This window comes from Globicephala melas, chromosome 13 (genome assembly GCF_963455315.2).
Source record: "Globicephala melas chromosome 13, mGloMel1.2, whole genome shotgun sequence".
NCBI lineage: Eukaryota > Metazoa > Chordata > Mammalia > Artiodactyla > Delphinidae > Globicephala > Globicephala melas.
In genome coordinates, this window is record NC_083326.1 from 82,977,609 (window position 1) to 82,996,730 (window position 19,122).

Genomic DNA, 19,122 nt, shown 5'->3' on the forward strand with positions numbered 1-19,122 from the left:
GTGTGCTTATAACTGGAGACGGATGGCTGAGAAGTGGTTCCAAGTACGTGACCGCCAGGCTGCTGTCCACAGAGTTCCAGAAGGCGCCCTGGGCCACGCTATTCAGGCTTTCAGTAACCACACTCAGAATCTCACACCAGCCAGGAAGGCTGCCCAGGAGGCTGAGACAGTCTCCTCCATAGGCATGTCCCATGACCTGCGAGTCATGCCCAGGCCATCGGAAGCAGGCAGTACACTCAGGCATCCTGGGAGAAGCCAACCTGTGCCTTGCGTCATGTCTGGCTGCGGGTGATGTGTGTGGCTTGTGGCGATGACTGTATCCTACACATTCGGGTACAGGTACGAGACCTAAACAGGGCTTCTTTGAGGTCCTGCCCGGTTGAACTTAAAGGTGGGGCCTGAGGTGTGTGCAGAGGTGGGGCTGGTGCAGGGAGCTCCAGGGTTTCCTGCCCCCTCTCAGGGGTGGGCAGGAAGGCAGGAAGGGCGGTGTGGAAGGGAAACAGCTCCAACTCCAACTCATATATTTACTTTTTCTACTCAGGGAGGAAAACAGTGAGGCCGGTGACCCAGAACTGCTGGGGAGAGGGCCCTCCTGGGTGGTGGGTTCTGTCGGAGGTGACACATTGGATTGTGGGGAATGGATCCATCTGGGGGCTGGCCTCAGGTCATGGGCACCAAGGGTTCCGACCACACTGGGGACCCTGAGCTGATCACGTGTCCCAGCCCCTGCTCAGGAGTGTCCCTGCCCCCGCAGGCCTGGAGCACTGAGGAGGGGTTGCCTACACTGTCTGAACCCAGCCTGGCTCCGTTAGGGCTCAGGGGCACCCACCATCGCAGGAAGCAGGAGGAAGGTGAGGCAGGGGCCTAGCTTACAGGCTGACCTTCTGACAGAGGCAGTGCCAAGGGGCGGCCTGAGGGGACTGCTGCCTGCCCATCACTGCATCGTGGGTGAGGGCCTTGCTCCCGGGGGCCTGAGCCCTCCCCCCTGACATAAACGTATAGAAAGAGAGCAAACTTTGCACTCAGAGTGAAAACCAAACTTCCCGCAAAGGCCGACACCATCTGGCCCCCGTCACCTCCCTGCTCTCCCCTCACTCCTGGCTCTGGCCTCACCGGCCTCTCTGAGGCTCCACAAACATGTCAGGCACATTCCCACCTCAGGGCCTTTGCACTGGCTGTGCCCTCTGCTTGGAATGTGCTTCCCCGAGCCGTCCACCTCTTTACTCAAATGCCACCTTCTCAGAAAGATCTATTTAAAACTGGCAACCAGCCCCAATGCTCCCAATCTCTCTCTTCATTTTTCTCCTTAGCAGTTATGATCTTTTACTGTATTATATATTTTCATTATTAGCATCGTTGTTATTTATTGTCTGTTTCTCTTATTAGAATATAAGCCTCCTGAAGGCAGGGGCCCTGTCTGTTTCATTGATATAAACCAGTGCCTGGGACACGGTAGGTGCTCAATAAATATTTATTGAATGAGTGAAATGAACCAGTGAATGAACGCAAATGCAGCCTTACGATGGGTCCTTCACTAGCCCCTGGTGGCCCCCTGAACCTGCCTAAGGGGTCACTCAGGAGCTGCCAGGGCTCAGACCCCAGCGGGGACCAGGCGGGGCCTACCTTGTAGTACTTGCCGTAGATGTCAGACACCATCATGATGATGGGGAAGCCCATGAAGGTGACCAAGGAGAGCTGCCAGGAGAGGCTGAACATGAAGACCACCACGCCCGTGACCTTGACCGTGTTCCGCAGGAAGATGTTGATGTTCTGGGAGACCAGGTCGCTGACCATGGTGGTGTCCGAGGTGAGGCGGGAGATGAGGTCCCCTGGAACACAGGCAGCTCAGCTCCCGCTGTGGCAATAGGGTCACTGTGGGCAGCGGCAGGGGACCCTCGGGGAGCTCAGACCTTCCCCACCTTCTGGGCGGGGTGGGGAGGGAAGGAGAGCGGATGCCCCTTGAAGGCTGCTCTGAGCCCAGACCTTGTCACCAGCATCTTGCTTCAGCGTCACACCTCCCAGAGCACAGAGGAGGCAGCTGAGGCTCGGGAAAGGGAAGAGGCTTGCTCAGCACCACACAGCGTGGCCATGACCGAGCCAGAGCTGAGCCCACGTCTCCTCCCTGTCACTGGCAGAGGGGCCACTCCCCTCTTCCCTCACAGAAATAACAATCTGGGCTGTGGAGGAGAGAGGAACAGAAAGCCCTTTACTGACTGCTGGACACTGGGCTAAGAGTTCCACAGCAATCCCACAGGGCAGCTACTGTTATTGTTCCCATCTTACAGAGGAGCAAACAGAGGCTCAGAGAGGTGACGTTAGTGACAGAGTTTGCTCCCAGGCTGGTCTGCCTCAGAGCCTGGATCTGTAATGTCTTCAGAGCCGGATGCTGTAATGTCTTCCTTGCTCTGCCCTGGGCCGGATGCTGTAATGTCTTCCCTGCTCTGCCCTGCATGTCCGCCCTGCTCACTCCCATAGGAGCTGGGCCTCTCAGGCCACAGGCCTGGGTAGTCCCGGCCCTCGTGCTTCCCACAAGCCAGTGGGAGGCGAGGCCTGGTTGCTGCAGGGACAGCGGGTGGCCTAGCGAGGGTCCTATAGCGGCCGTGGTTCACACCAAAACCTCAGCCGGCAGGCCAGCTCCCCAGGGCTCAGGCAGGGCCGGAGGCCCAAGCCAGCCTCCCGGGGTGTCCCCATCCTGAACTGGATGGCAGGAAAAGCCATCAGGACTGAGACCATGGACGTGCCCACTTAAATCCTCAATGCAAGGCAAGCCCACCTGGCCGGGCCCAGCCCCAGGTCACCCGAGGCCCCAGGAGGACCAACCTGTGCGATTCTCGTCAAAGAAGCTCGTCTCCTGAGACACCAGCGAGCGGAAGAGACGGTTCCGAAGGCGAATGTTCAGTCTGGCAAATATGAGGGTAAAAATGCCGCCCCGAACACCTGCGGCAAATGAGCTAATTGCAGATAAGAGATGTTACATATAGCACGACGTCCTTCCGACAACCAACCGCCACCCCCGCCACCCCCCGCTGGCAGGCGTGGGCCCCTCGCAGGGCAGAGACCGGGCGGCACCCCGACCTCGAGCCCACTCTCCGGAGCCAGCACCTCCACGGGGCTTCCCTGTTCCCAACAGGAGCTCCCAAGGTGAGGGCACAGAGGGGACTGCGTTTACTGTGGGTGAAGGGCCCAGCTCCACCAGCCAGACCCTTCTCCCTCCCAGAGGAGCACAGACAAGGCTGGTCCTTGTTTCCCATTTGGAAAACCGTGGGGGGTGGGAGGGTGCCGGTGAAAGGGGAACCCCGAGGACTGAAGCCATCTGTAGGGACAAAAGGGCGCTGCTCTAGGGTGGCTCAACCAAAGGGACAGAACTAAGCCAGTTGGGTTGTTAGTTACCACGGGGACCAGCTGAGGCACAGGCTCCCCGGGGGCATTTCCTGGGCCTCCCTGGCCCCTTTTCCTCTGGGGAGCTGGCCCTGCCCTCCTTCCCCGCGGCAGGCCTGGGCGGGTGGGGGAGGGCAGGGGCTGCTACCTGCCGATGGCCAGCGCACACATGACGGTGACGGCCGTGCTGAACTGCTCCATGCTCTTCTGAATGACGATGCCATCAATGGCCCGGCCCGTGTAGTAAGGGAGGAAGGTCTCTCCTGCGGAGACAGGGCGGGCTCAGGGGGCATCGGCACCCAGGGGAGCCTCTGTCCTTCCTCCTGAGCCTCTGGAAGCCCCCATACCACCCACAGCGCTGACTCCACCGTGGGGTTTTCTCTCTCGGCAAACTCCTGCTTCTCAACGGGGCAGGGGGCAGGGAAGGGGTCCCACACTGCTTAATGTCCTCTCTTTTCAGAGAACAGGAACACGGGAAATGTGAGTGACTTAATCTATACAGACTGGGTCATGCTATCGTGAATAATGGCGACCAGTCATCGAGCAAACAGAGACAAAGGGCTCCCGTGTGACGGTTCACCCCCTCTGCACGTGGACCCTGAAGTCGGCTCTGTTATCACCCATTTTACAGATGAGCAAAGTGGAGCTGAAAAGGTGAGCTGACGATTGCTCCGCCACACAGCTGGTGGCTGACAGACGCCAAAGTTCACTTCTTCTCTTTGGCTGAGGGTTCAGAGTCCAAATTCTAGACCCTCAGAGTATGTTGGTATTCTGGTTCTGAGCAATGCTGTAAATTGCCACCCCGCCCCTCTTGAGGGGTCACTTTACAGTTTGTCAGATAATTTCTTACCCATATGTCCTGCTATATCTTCACAACAATCCTGGGTGGACGTGGGGAGGGGGGCATTGGGCAGGGATGTCACCCCATTTCACATGGGAGTGGGAGACTCAGAGAGGCGGAGTAATTCGCCCAAGGTCCCACAGCAATTAAGAGGAAGGGCCAGGACTCAAACCCAAATAAGCTTCCTATCTGGGGGGCTCGTTCCTTGTGCCTTCCCTCCCAATAACCCAGAGTAAGTTCCCGCTCCCATCTTATGGAAATGATGGACACGGAAAAGAAGGTGGTCAGACCAGGCTGTGTCCCGTTTTCACTGCAGCTCTTTCAGCAGCCATAGCCTGGCTCAGGGCTGGGCACACAGGAGTCACTCAATAAAGGTCAATGAATGAACCCTGGGCAGGTGGGGCAGGCCCTTCCCTGGTCAGCTCTGCAGGACTGGCTCAACCAGGACAGTGAGACCTTCTATAGTGCTCTGGCGCCCTCTGCTGGTCTCAGCACAGGGACCACAAGGCGGCAGCCGAGAGGGCCTCTGTCTCCCCTGTGTACTTGGCCAGATGGGGTCTCCAGGCACCCCTGTGAAGTTCTACCTCAGTTGAATCTCTGCCTCAGTTTACCTACAGGGAAGTAAAGGGCATCAGCGAGCTCTAGCAGCATTATGATTCCAGCAAGCACCAGTGATGGTATTAACCACCATGGACGTTTATGGAGCCCTTGCTGGGTAGGTGCTGTGCTAAGCAGGTATGCAAACTCTTTTGTCCAATCTGCCCAAGAACCAGGTGAAACTCTCTAGTCCATCAACAAATCCTGTGGCTCCACCTTCAAAATATTTCCAGAATTTTCTGCCTCTACTGCCCCACCCAGGTTTGTCAACCTCCTTTGGACTATCTCAGCAAACCCCTGGCTCCCCCTGCTGCCACCTTTATCCCCATCAGCCTGTTCTCCACTCAACCGACAGCAGGAGCCTGTGAAACCCAAGGCAGATCATCTCATCCAGCATCAAAGTCAAAGGACTTACAGTGGCTGACGGCGCCCTGCACGACTGGGCCCTGCTACTGAGCTGCCTCACCTTCTTCTCTCCCCCCACTCCCTCTGCTCCAGCTGTGCTGGCCTCTCTGCTTTTCCTTTAACAATCAGGCACCTTCTTGCCTCAGGACCTTTGCACGGGCTGTTCCCTTTGCCTGGAGCACTGTTACCCCAGATAGCTGCTCCCTCATCTCTTTCAAGTCTCAAATGCTTCCCAATAACCCCATAGGTGGTCTATTATCATTCTTCCCATTTTACAGATGAGGAAACTGAGGCTCAGTCATTTGCCCAAGGTTATTGTAGTTAGGTTGCCAGGAAATCCATATCTCAACGGGAGATACTCAGCACAAAACTAACCATTTTTTTTTTTCACAATGGGTGGTTTTTCTTTTAGATTATAAGGTTTCAGAAAAAGCTGAACCCTACTGGATGCTGGCTGACTGAAAAATAATTGTTAATAATCACAGTACCTAACTTTTATGAGGAAGTACCTAGTTTTGCCAGGCACCGTGCTTCACCTCATTTAATTTTCACCATAACCTGAAGAAGCCCTCATTGCAGTATGAGAAGCTGAAGCTTGGCCACGTTAAGTAAACTTGATTAAAATTACTGATGAAGTCGGGGGGCCTGATTTCAAGTTGAAGCCCATAACCTTGACATAATCCTGCAGGCTGGTGCAATCTGCTCGGCTGTATTTTAGGACATCTGTACCCCCAAGCGCACACCAGCTGACAACAGCACCCTGGGAGGCAGGGGAAACGAGGCCGTGGGGGCGACATCTGCCCACACAGGCAGGACGGTCATTCATTCATGCATTCATTCACTCAGTAAGTCTGATTCTGTGCCAGGTATCAAGGGCCTTGGATGAGTCAGACCTGGCCCCTGTCCGCGAGGGGCTCAAAGCCTGGAAGGGGAGAAAGGAGAGTGGACATGTGATTTTCATGTCACCGATGCTGTAATTAAGGGCCACGGTCGGCAGAATCTGAGTAGGCGTCTCAGGAGCAGACATTTGGGCCTTGAAGCACGAGTAGGAGAAACTATCTGGTTAAATGAAAAGGGGTCATCCCAACACTCACGGCCACTAAAGTTTACTGCGAGGTTTCTGTGTGCCATGAGCTGTCCGAGGCGTCTTGCTCGGATTAACTCACTGAACCTCACAACCCCGCAACTGCTGACGCCCATTTTACAGATGAGGAGATGAGACTTAGAGAGGTTAAGTAACTTGCCTAAAATCACACAGCGGTTAAGGGGCCGGGACTGAGAGGATGGAGGACGGATGGTACAAGGAAATGGGCTCTGGGGTTCGCCTGTCCTCTTTGAGATCACTCTGGCTTTGTGGCTACTCCCAGACTCTGTCCCTGGGAGTTAAACATGTAACGACTCATAGCAGCTAACATTCCTGTACTCATCATGCCGTACCAAGCTCTGCACCTGTCCTTCTCCTCTCTTTTTTTTTTTTTTTTTTTTGCGGTACGCGGGCCTCTTACTGCTGTGGCCTCTCGCGTCGCGGAGCACGGGCTCCAGACGTGCAGGCTCAGCGGCCATGGCTCATGGGCCCAGCCGCTCCGTGGCATGTGGGATCTTCCCGGACCGGGGCACGAACCCGTGTCCCCTGCATCAGCAGGCGGACTCTCAACCACTGCACCACCAGGGAAGCTCCTCCTCTCTGTCTTTTTATTCAAACTTTACAACACCTTGGGATAAGGATGCTCCCAATCCTCATTTCACAGAAGGAGGAAATGAGTCTCTGAAAGGTTTGAGCACTTGCCCACGAACCCCCAGAACCCGTGGAGTTTCCACCCCGTGATGTCCCTTCCCACCCACGTTGCTGGAGTGTTGCTTTAAAACTGTTTGGACCAGATCCACAGTAACAGATACAATTTACATCACCAACCAGGACACACACACAGGCGCACACAGCTAAAATAAAAGTTTCACAAAACAATACTTAACCTTACCACAGACTACATACCCTGATGGCTCTATTCTATTCTGCCTCATTACAAAAAATGCTTTGAACCTATAAATGCCATTTCTAGGAACTTATCCTACAGATATATGCACATTTATATGAAACATGTATGAACAAGAGAAAAAGACTCAAAACAACCCAAGAGTCCAACAACGGGAGACTGACTAAATAATCTATGGTACAGCCACACAGTGCAGTATTACAGCCAAATAAAAGAATGAGGTACCGATTGGAAAAATTCCGGGATATATTGTTAAGTGAGAAAAGCAAGACACAGAATGGAGTGTAAGAGGTGGGGAGAGTGACATGTACTTATTTGCTTGTAGCCGCATAAGGAAACGCTGGAAGCATATACAAGAAAGGAATAAAAGTGGTTTCCTGCCCACTTGGAACCTTCTTCTGGAGTTAGCCCTGGGCACTGGGATCAGGGCAGTCAGGAGTAGAATTAGGAGTGAAACTCTCAGTGTTTACCTTTGCATATCAATTTGATATCTGAACCACGTAAGTAAGATGTTAAAATGTGAGAGGAAAGAAGAGAGCCCTCACTTACCCAGTGCTGCCATGATGAGGAAGAAGGAGGCGGCCACGAGGAAGGCGATGTCGGGCTTGGTGTAGGACAGCAGCTTCTGCAGCGTGGCCCCGGAGGCCTGCTCGGGCGCGGGCCGGTCCTCCCCAGGGGGGCCCTCGGCCTCGGCCCCTGCCCCCCGCTCGAGGGCCTTGGCGTCCGGCTGCACCGTGGACAGCAGCCACCAGAGCAGGAAGGACGCAGCAAGTGAGATGTAGGTCCACACAAAGAGGGCCCAGAACCACGGGTCCCGGACCGGCTTGCGTACCTCGGAGAAGAGCAGCAGCTTCACCATGGTGTAGATGCCCGCGAAGAGGCACACAAGGGCGATGACCGTCCAGGAGGCCCGCAGCCGCCGGGGCCCCAGGGTGCTGTTCTTGGCCACGCCGATGGTGGCCCCCAGCAGCAGGCAGCTGCGGTACAGGCAGGCCGCCCAGAGGTCCAGCACCGAGTCAAAGATGTTGAAGTGCCGGATGTCCTCCAGGAGGCTGCGGTCCAGGTGGCTGAGGACGTAGATGGCCGTGGTCATGCCGACGTCCAAGCTCATGAAGGCCAGGGTCACTACCACTGCCTTCCACAGCTGCATCCTGCTGGCAGGTGGTGGGCAGGCACCGAGGGGCAGGCTCTAGCTCATGGGGGCAAGGCCATTGTCTGTGGGGCGAGGCCAGACCTGTAGGGGCAACAGGGCAAGGGGTTCAGGTGTGCTACTTGCTGGCTGTGTGACCTTGGGCAAGTCACCTGACGTCTCGGAGCCTCAGATTCCTCATCTGTAAAATGGCAGTGACAAGAATACTGATTTCACAGAGGTATTGTGACGGCTCCACTCATTCAAGGAATATGTATTGAGCACCCTCTGTGGGCCAGACTCTGTTCTTTGCACTGGGGATTTAACAGTGAACAAAAATAACAAAGATCCCTGCTCTTGTGGAGATGAGACACTCATGTCAGAGACAGATAATAAACATAATAACTAAATGATACAGTATGTTAAGAGATAGGGCTGGGGTGTGAGGAACGAGGGGCCATGAGGGGCGGTGAGGGCAATTTTAAATAGTGGGCCAGGGCTTCCCTGGTGGTGCAGTGGTTAAGAATCCGCCTGCCAATGCAGGGGACATGAGTTCGAGCCCTGGTCCGGGAAGATCCCACATGCCGCGGAGCAACTAAGCCCATGTGCCACAACTACTGAGCCTGTGCTCTAGAGCCTGCGAGCCACAACTACTGAGCCCGCGTGCCTAGAGCCCATGCTCCGCAACAAGAGAAGCCACCGCAATGAGAAGCCCGCGCACTGCAACAAAGAGTATCCCCCGCTCACTGCAACTGGAGACAGCCTGCGCGCAGCAACGAAGACCCAACACAGACAAAAACAAATAAACAAATAGGGGGCCAGGGAAGACCTCGCTGTGAAGGTAAACCTTGAGTAAGACTGAAAGAGGTGAGGGACTCTGCCACGTGGAGATCTGGGGGAAAAGCATTTTGGACAGGTGGAACAGACAACGCCAGAGCCTGAGGTAGGAACGTGTGGCTTGAGGGAGGCAAAGAGGCCCCATGAGGTCAGAGAGGTGAGGGTGCAGGGATGTGCAGGGCTCTGCAGATGAAACTGAAATCAGCAAAGGATATAATGAAGAGTCATTGCCTTATGACTACTACCGCTATTACTACTACAATCATTAATTTCTCTGAACCTGTTTCTTCTTTTGTAAAATGTTAGCAGGAGGTTTAATATGTGAACATCAGGTCTGGGCACAGTGCCGAGCCCGTAATAATTGCTACTGATTGTTACCACATATAGTGCATGTTTAATAAACGTTTGTCCACTTCCCTCCTCCCCACATCAGGCCTTCAGTCTCCCGAAATAAACCTGAACCCTCTTAGACCAAGAAGGGGTGTCTGCAGGCCTGTGAGCAACCCAGAGACTTTTGTATCTGCCTGGAAGTTTCCAGAATCTTTTCCTCCAGCCCAGGTTGCCCCTCGCCCTCAGCCCTAGCCCCTTGTGGTTTTCTGGAGCGTGATGTCTGCTTTGCCTAAGGTATGTCCCACGTTGGGTCCTTCAGGCCTGGACCAGGGCCTGGGAGACGCCAGGAGCTGCGGAGACACGGAGGGAGGTGGGCCTGGGGGCCTGAGTTTGGGAGTGGGGCTTGTCCAGGGCAGGACTGGGACCAGACTGGGTGTGCCCCTGAGTGCCACCTCATGACTTGGGTTCATCCCTCTCTCCCCTGGGGTCTTTGTTGTCCCATCTGCAAAATGGGCAAAGCTCTGGAGTCCCCAGCGGAGGGGAGAGGTGCAGAGCAACAGGAAGGGTGACTGTGAGTAGTGACTGGGAATGGGGGCCAGACTGAGAGACCCTCTCCCCCCACAGCTCCAGTGCTCAGACCAATGTCAGAAACCCCACACAACCCCATGAGGCTGCTGCTTCCACATTCCCATTTACAGCTGGAGAAACTGAGGCACAGAGAGGCAAAAGCACATGGTCCATATCACTCAGCCAACCAAGGCCCCAGCCAGGACTCGAGCCAGTGTGTGAAGGGTCCCAGCACCTGGCTCACAATCTCGGTACCACATGCCTGACACACGGCAGGGGCCCAATTACTACAAGCAAACAGTTAGGCGGCACGGCCCTTCCTAGCAGCCCCGCCCTTTATGTGGGTCACGTGCTTTGTACGTGTCTGCTTATGTCATCCTCACAGCAACTTCACGAGATTTACACTATTATCATCCCCATTTAGCTGACGGAGAAACTGAGGCCCAGAGAAGCTAATAACTTGCCAAAGATCACACAGCTGGTGAGCAGCAGGGCCGGGATTTGAACGCAGAGCTGTCTAGTTCCAAAAGCTGGGCTCTAAACTGCTAAGCTAAAGTGCTTGTCAATATAGCAAGTCCTTACTCACAGCAGCCAAGACATGGAAGCAACCTAAATGTCCATCAACAGATGAATGGGTAAAGAAGACGTGGTACATATACACAATGGAATACTACTCAGCCATAAAAAAGAATGAAATAATGCCCTTTGCAGCAACGTGGATGGACTTAGAGATTATCATACTAAGTGAAGTGAGTCAGAAAGAGAAAGACAAATACCATATGGTATCACTTATATGTGGAATCTAAAATACGACACAAATATTTATGAAACAGAAACAGACTCACAGACATAGAAAACAGACTTGTGGTTACCAAAGGGTGGGGAAGGGATAAATTAGGAGTTTGGGACTAGCAGATACAAACTACTGTATATAAAACAGATAAACAACAAGGTCCTACTGTATAGCACAGGGCACTATATCCAATATCCTGTAATAAACCATAATGGAAAAGAATATGAAAAAGAATATGTATATATATGGATAACTGAATCACTTTGCTGTACACCAGAAACTAACACATTGTAAATCAACTATACTTCAATTAAATATATATATATATATATATATATACACACACACACACACACATACATATAGCAAGTGCTAACAGAGAGTATTCACTGAAGGAGAATAGTCTATACCAGAGGGGGCTCAGCTAAGAAGCAGAACTGATGACACACAGTGACAACAATGACAAGGACAGCAGCAACAGTAACAAGAGCAGACACTTATTGATGTTATCGTGCACCTGGCACTGTTCTGAGTGATTTACATGCATTCATCCTCACAAGAATCCTATGAGGTATGTTCTATTATCATCCCCATTTTCTGGTGAGAAAATTGAGGCACAGAGAGGTTAAGTAACCTGCCTCAGGTCACACAGCTAGGAAGTGGCACACCTGGGATGTGAACCAAGGCCTTCGAGTTCCAAAATCTGTGCTCTCAACTCCAAAGGCATAATTCTTCAAAACAGCATCTCAGGGGTAGGCAAGACCTTTAATGATGCTCAGGAGGGTCTGAGATGCAGAGGGGACCCAGGGGCGTGACGGTCCCCAAGCCTGGGCCCTGCTGTCACCACAGCACTTCTAGGAAGACTCAAGTATGTTCTAGAGAAGACAGTTGCTTTGTCAGCAGCTGCCTCTCCAAGGGAAGCCAGGGCTGACTGGGATCAAGGGCAGGGGAGGGAGTGAAGGTGGGGACAGGGGAACAGACACCCCCTGCCCAGGCCCTTGTTCCACCCCCAGCCCTGGCTGGGCTGCCAGTGCAGGCTTCTATCTGCTGCAATGCAGAGGCCTCGAGGAGCCAGCAAGTGGGTGAGTGTGAGTTGGAGCCCAGGGAGGGATGCTCTTGGCCGGGTGCCTCACCAGGCCTCCTGGCCAAGCTACTGCCGGCTGCCTGGGCCCCGTCAGCCACCTTGGCTGCAACTCACCTCTTGGTGGGTACAAGGAGTCCCTTAGCTGCCGGGAAGGAGCTGGGATTCAGAAGTGGGACAGGAGGCAGAAGCCCAGGGGCTTGGCCAGCCCTCCCCATCCCGACTCCCAGTCACTGGGTCAGTCCCTTCCCGACACCCTCTGCTTCGGGTAATGTCATTTGACAACCACCCACATGGGAGCCCCAGCTGTTTATCTTCTTCACTGGAATAAAAGAAAATTTTGCACTCCAGCATCACAGACTATTTGAACCACGTTTTACAGATGGGGAAACTAAGGCCCAGAGAGGGAGGGAGGGAGGCTTGTCTAAGGTCACCCCGTGAACTGGGGACAGAACAGCAAGAGCACCGGGGTCCCCAGCTCCTAAGTGCTGAGTCCTTCTACTCCAGGCTCTGATGGAGCAGAATCCAACTTGGGTCAGGTTACAGCCCTCAGTGGGGACAGACTACTCTGTTATTTTTAAAGTTACTGAGCAGGAGAGTGAAGGGGACGAGACCACCAGCCAAGACTGGGAGGAGGGGAGGATGGGGGCCAGTGGGCTGGTTGGAGCCATGTCCCAGCACACCATCTGCCTGACCTGGAGGACGCAACTGAGCTTGGCCAGGTGGAGCAGGAGGGCAAATCGTGGGCACAAGGGTGACGTGTGTGCCCCAAGGGACAAGGACAAGGTGGTGGCCAGAGGTCAGAGCAGGCACTGCCCAGGGTCTGCTGTGCCCAGGAAGACAGGGTCAACTCGCCTTGACCCCAAGAGCTAAGGAATGGCACAGGATTAGCAAGTGACCACATCCCCACTGCAGGTCCTGTCAAAGGCTTTTCTTCCCAGTAGAAGAAATGGTGGTTGGGGCATCTCCAGCTGTCAGGTGCACAAAAGGAAAGTCTGGAACGGCCAGGAGATAACAAATAGCAATTATTATCATAACCACAGCAGCTACAGTTTATGGGGTGTTACTAAGTGCCTGACAATGTGCTAAGTGCCTGTCACCTCCCATCCCAGTTAATCCTCACCACTACTCTGGGATGTTCTCTCAGTTATCATTCCCATTTTACAGATAGGGAAACAGAGGCTTGGGGAAGTCAAATGACCTGAAGAGAATAGGCAAAGGCAGAGCTGAAACCCCACACTTCATTCTCTGGGCCCAGGCTATTCAGGGCTCCCAAGAAAGGGTCCTGAAGGGCCTGGGGGGCCCACGCAGCTCAGCTCTCCCCCAACTTTGGGGGTGAACTTTTCACCCCAAAGCAGTCATCACCCAGCTGACTGGGGCTGGTTCTGTGGGACAGTGTCATTGTGGGGTCTCTGGATGCAGGGCCAGGACTCAGCTGAGTCCACGTTATTCCATCCTGACTCCCACCCTTGCTGAGCCTGCACATCCCACACTGGCATCTGGGGAAGTTGTTTCAGATAACTCACCGCTCTAGGTGAGGCAAACTGGGGAGTCACTGTGGCCTTCCTGCCGTCCTCCTCTTGTCACCTGTCACCTGCCCACCTGAAGCAGGGGAATTGAGGGCAGCCTAACTCCAGGGTGGGGGGAGTCCTGTCAGACCAGCTTAAAGCTGTCTGAATTAACGTCATGTCTGGGGAGGGGGCAACCTGTTTTAACAAAGAACTAGAAATAAGGGAGAGGCCCTTGGGAAGCCTCAGGCCTAACTGCCGGGGTGGATGCAGAGAAGGGTCAGCCCATTGGCCAGCTGGGGGGACTGAGGGGAAGGGGTTTGCCAAGGTCGGCAGGTCCAGGCCTGCTCCCAGGTTTCTGACATAGCCAGCCTCTCAGGATCTGTGGGCAGGCAAAGCTGTAGGGTGTGGGGAGCCCTCAGAAGAGGCGCCAGTCCGATCCTGGGGGGAGAACAGCCATCCCAGGATCCACGCCAAAAGGCACCCTCACCATTTTCCAAGAGGTGGCGGCACCTGAATGGTTAAAAAAAAAAAAGCAACATTCTCCCTGCGGCGTGGAAAGGATGCTGCAGGGATGGGGGGCTGGGACCTGCGGCTGCGGGTGCTAGGGTACCAGGAGGGGGGGCCAGGAAGTCTCCCACCTTCAATTGAGATGCCTACTCCATCCCCGAGGCAGGGAGAGCCAAATGTCCCTCCAGCCTGTGCCCGGTCTGGCACTTCGACTTGAGAAAGACCCGGGTCGGGGGTCCCGGGCCCCGCACTCTTACCTGTCAGCTTACCTGGCACCAGGTGAGCCGTGGGGAGGGGGCGCAGCGGGCTGGGGTCCTCAGGGGCGCGGGCTCCGCGCGGTTCATTGGAGACAGCGCCCGGCGCCCCGCTCGCTCCACCCCTCCCGCCTCTCCCTCCTCCCGCTGCTCCTCCGGGCCTCCCGCCCCCGGCTGCTGCGCAGCAGCAAGGTCGGAGCAGAGGGAGGCGGGCACACAGGCCAGCTGACGGGCAGGGCGGGGCCTCCTGGTGGACGGGGCCTTCGTGGGGGCGTGACCACAGCTAGCCACCGCCCACCTGCGACGAGCCCCGCCCTCATCCGCAGGCCCAGGCCCTTCCGCTCGGTGCTCCACCCCTGGAGACCTCAGGCCCATTCTGAGCAGAAGAAAGTGACCACAGCTGCTGGGGCGCCTGCTCTTTAACCGTCCTTTTCCTCCGGAGGGCCTACCAGCCAGCCTCGGAGGATTGAGGTTAGGATCCTCATTCCTTCCTTCATTCAACCAATATTTGTTGAAAGGCACCTGCTATGTGCCGTGCACCATTCTAAGCGTTTGCGATGCTACAGGGAACAAAACGAGATCCTTGCCCTTCTGGAGCTGACATTCTAGTGAGGGAGTCAGGCGATACACGTAATGAATAAGTAAATTATACCTGTTGGAAGGGAATACATTTCACGGAGACAAACAGAGCCAGGGCGGTGGGGATTGGGAGAGGGAGATAGCCGTATGCACTCAGCGATCGCTGGGGGCTGGGTGCTGGGTGCTGGGGGCTGGGTGTGAAAAAAGACGGAAAACTCCCATCCTTCGCGGGGTGGGGGAGATAGAAAACCAACAAGTAAATAACATAATTTCATGTGGTGCCAAGTATGATTTATTTCCTGTAAAGGAAGTAAAACTGGGTGAGGCAATGGAGAGCGCCATGGGGTCTCTTTAGCTGGGAAGGGCTCCCTGAGAGGCGAGAGGTGAGAAGGAGGGAGCCATGGAGAGGTTTGGGGGGAGAGCATTCTCCGTGAAAGGAACTGCCAGTGGGAAGGCTCTGAGGTGGGAACTCACCTGGCATTTGAGGAGCAGAAAAGGGATCAGTGTGGACTGAACCAAAAGCTGAGGAGAGTAGGTGAAGCCCAGAGGGGCGGCAGGTGAGGCAAGATATACCCTCATCTCTCCAGCCTCCGGTCAGAGGCTAAAAATGCTCTCTGAATGTAAAACAGTCTCTGCTTCTCACATGGGACAGCCTCCTTCAAGGGGAATTTGGCAAAGTGCAGGATTGTAAATGTACTTTTTTTTTCCTGACCCAGTAGGAATTTCTTCTATAGATAGACTTGTGGAGGGAGTGAAGATACTAGTTTGCAGATAGTCACTGGAGTAGCAAAAGTCTGGAAATAACCTAAATACCCTTCCATAGGGAACTGGCCAAATAATTACAGAGCATCGCTCAAAAAATACGCTGTAGCATGGGGGAAAAAAAATCTATGTATCTGTCCATACACAAATGTTACCTAAAGGTATGAAATGACCTCCAAAATCTACTGAGTAAAAACAAGGGGGAGAACCAAGCTGAAGTGTGATACTGTTTGTGCAAAAACGAAAGCAAATATTAATTGTACGTGAAGAAAAGCTCTTGGATGGATTATCCAAAAGCTAGAATGACTCAGGTCTGGGGCCAAATCCAGGCTCTGTCTTTTTTTTTTTTTTTGCGGTACGCGGGCCTCTCACTGTTGTGGCCTCTCCCGTTGCGGAGCACAGGCTCCAGACGTGTAGGCTCAGCGGCCGTGGCTCACGGGCCCAGCCGCTCCGCGGCATGTGGGATCTTCCCGGACTGGGGCACGAACCCGTATCCCCTGCATCGGCAGGCGGACTCTTAACCACTGCGCCACCAGGGAAGCCCCAGGCTCTGTCATTTTTGCTGTGTGAAAATAGCCAACACAATATTGAAGGAGCAAAACAAATTTGGTGTACTGACACTACCCGACTTCAAGACATACTATATAAAGCTGCAGTAATCAGGACAGTGTGGTGTTGACAAAAGAACAAATAGATCAATGGGACAGAATAGAGAGCCCAGAAATAGAACCATATAAATATAGTCAACTGATCTCCGACAAAGGAGTAAAGGCAATACAGTGGAGAAAAGGCAAATGGTGCTTTGCAACAAATGGTGCTGAAACAACTGGACATACACGTGCAAAAAATACATATATATATTGACACAGACCTTACACCTTTCACAGAAGTTAACTCAAGATGGATCATAGACCTAAAAGTAAAACACAAAACTATAAAACTCCTACAAGATAACCTAGGAGAAAATCTAGATTTTCTTGGGCATGGAGATGAGTTTTCAGATGTAATACTAAAGGCATGATCCATGAAAGAAAGAATTGATAAGCTAGACTTCATTAAAGTTAAAAACTTCCACTCTGTGAAAGATATTGTCAAGGGAATGAGAAGATAAGCCACAGACTGGGAGAAAATATATCTGATAAATGACTGTTATCCAAAATATACAAAGAACTCTTAAAGCCCAACAATAAGAAAGCAAATAACCTGATTTAAAAAGAGGGAAAAGACCTGAACAGACACCTCACCAAATGAAATATACAGATGCAAAATAAACGTGAAAAGATGCTCAACGTAATTTGTCATTAGAAAATTGCAAATTAAAACAACAGTGAGGTACTATTACATACCTAATAGAATGGCCAAAATCCAAAACACTGACAACACCAAATGCTGACGAAGATGTGGAGAAGCAGGAACTCTCTTTGATTGCTGGTGGGAATGCAAAACAGCACAGTTACTTTGGAAGACAGTTTGGCGGCTTCTTATGAAACTAAACATACTTCTACCATACGATCCAGCAATCATGCTCCTTCGTATTTACCCAAACGAGTTGAAAACTTATGGCCACACAAAAACCTGCATATAGATGTCTATAGCAGTTTTATTCATAATTGCCCAAACTTGGAAGCAACCAAGATGTCCTTCAGTAGGTGAATGGATAAAATGGTAATTCAGACAATGGAATATTACTCAGTGCTAAGACTAAATGAATTACCAAGCCATAAAAAAGACATGGAAGAAACATAAATGCATATTACTAAGGGAGAGAAGCCAATCGGAAAAGGCTACACACTGTATGATTCCAACTATATCATATTCTGGAAAAGATAAAACTATGCAGACGGTAAAAGGATCAGTGGTTGCCAGGCGTTAAGGGAGGATGGGGGGATGAACAGGCAGAGAGTAGAGGATTTTCAGGGCAGTGAAACTATTCTGTATGATACCGTAATGGTAGATATATGGCCCTAAACATTGTCAAAAACCATAGAATATACAACTCCAAGAGTGAACCCTAATGTGAACTATGCACTTTGGGTGATAATGATGCATCAATGCAACACTCGATTGTAACAAATGTACCATCTGGTGTGGGATGTTTGTAGTGGGGGAGGCTCTGTGTGGAAGGGGGGCAGGGAGCACGTGATACATCTCTGTACTTTCCACTCCATTTTGCTATGAACCTAAAACTGTTCTAAAGAATAAAGTCTATTAATAAATTGGTTAAATGGCCAATTTTATGTTATCTATGTTTTAACCACAATAAAAATTGTTCATAGCAGCTTCATTCATGACATCACCAAACCGGAAACAATGCAAATGTCCATCAACTGTAGAATGACTCAGTGAATGGTGGAGTGGTCACCAGGTGGAATACTATGCAGCCACGAAAAGGGATGAGCCACTGCTATACATAATGACACAGATGAATCTTAAAAACATAACCCTGGGCTTCCCTGATGGCGCAGTGGTTAAGAATCCGCCTGCCAGTGCAGGGGACATGGGTTCGAGCCCTGGTCCGGGAAGATCCCACATGCTGCAGAGCCCGTGTGCCACAACTATTGAAGCCTGCGCGCATAGAGCCCGTGCTCCACAACAAGAGAAGCCACCGCAATGAGAAGCCTGCGCACATCAATGAAGAGTAGCCCCCATTCGCCGCAAATAGAGAAAGCCCACGTGCAGCAACGAAGACCCAACACAGCCAATAAATAAATTAATTAATTTAAAAAAAGAAAAAAAAATAAAAAAAAATAAAAAAAGAGAACATAATGCTGGGGGTTGGGGAGGATAAAGTAGGAGTTTGGGATTAGCAGATACAAACTACTATATATAAAAGAGATAAACAAGGGAACTAGATTCAATATCCTGTAATAAACCATAAAGGAAAAAAGTATGAAAAAGCATACATACAAATGAAAAAGAATGTATATTATATATGTACGTATAGCTGAACACCAAAAGCTGATACATTGTAAATCAACTATACTTCAATTAAAAAAAAAAAAAGAACGTAATGCTGAGTGAAAGAAGTGGTATACAAACTAATACATGATTTTATTTTTTATTATTATTTTTTTCATATGATTTTATTTGTATCAAATTCAGGAACAGGCAAGACTGATCTTTGCTCTTAGAAGTCAGAATAGTGTCTACCTTCGGGAGGTGGCTAGTGACTGATGGGGAGGGACATGGATGGGGGCTTCTGCAGGGCTGGGATGTTCTGTTTTGGGATCCGGGTGCTGTCTAGTTTGTGAAAATTCACCAAACTGTACACTTATGATTTGTGCCCATTTGTGCATGTGTGCTGTCAATTCAAAAGAATATGTATAGACACATGTATACATATATATACACGTACATACCATACATAGATACATATACATACATGTACACACACACACACACACATCACTCTGGAGTCCAAAGGATGGGTGTTCTAATTCTGGTCCTGCACTCACAAGGTTTATGACCCTAGACAGGCCCCTGTACTTCACTGAGCCTCGGTTTCCTCATCTGTAAAATAGGGATAATAATACCTCACAAGGTCAACAAAAGGACGTCAG

At 51.9% G+C, this 19,122-nt stretch overlaps 1 protein-coding gene across 8 annotated transcripts in view; it reads right to left on the minus strand.

Annotated features, from left to right (window-relative positions):
* The window catches only part of ABCB9 (ATP binding cassette subfamily B member 9), a 41,436-nt gene that overhangs the window by 12,627 nt on the left and 9,687 nt on the right, over positions 1–19,122 (minus strand). For 4 of the 8 annotated variants that reach the window (XM_060310479.2, XM_060310480.2, XM_060310478.2 and 1 more), the window contains 5 exons: positions 16,909–16,990; positions 7,762–8,446; positions 3,527–3,641; positions 2,821–2,951; positions 1,624–1,829 (listed from right to left, as the gene is read on the minus strand). In XM_060310479.2, coding sequence (XP_060166462.1) covers positions 1,624–1,829; positions 2,821–2,951; positions 3,527–3,641; positions 7,762–8,362 — 1,053 coding nt within the window. In that variant the 5' untranslated portion in view covers positions 8,363–8,446; positions 16,909–16,990. Of the gene's footprint in view, positions 1–1,623; positions 1,830–2,820; positions 2,952–3,526; positions 3,642–7,761; positions 8,447–14,224; positions 14,424–16,908; positions 16,991–19,122 lie in introns of those variants that run through there. The other 4 variants (XM_060310481.2, XM_030860145.3, XM_030860146.3 and 1 more) reach the window with 4 other exon arrangements.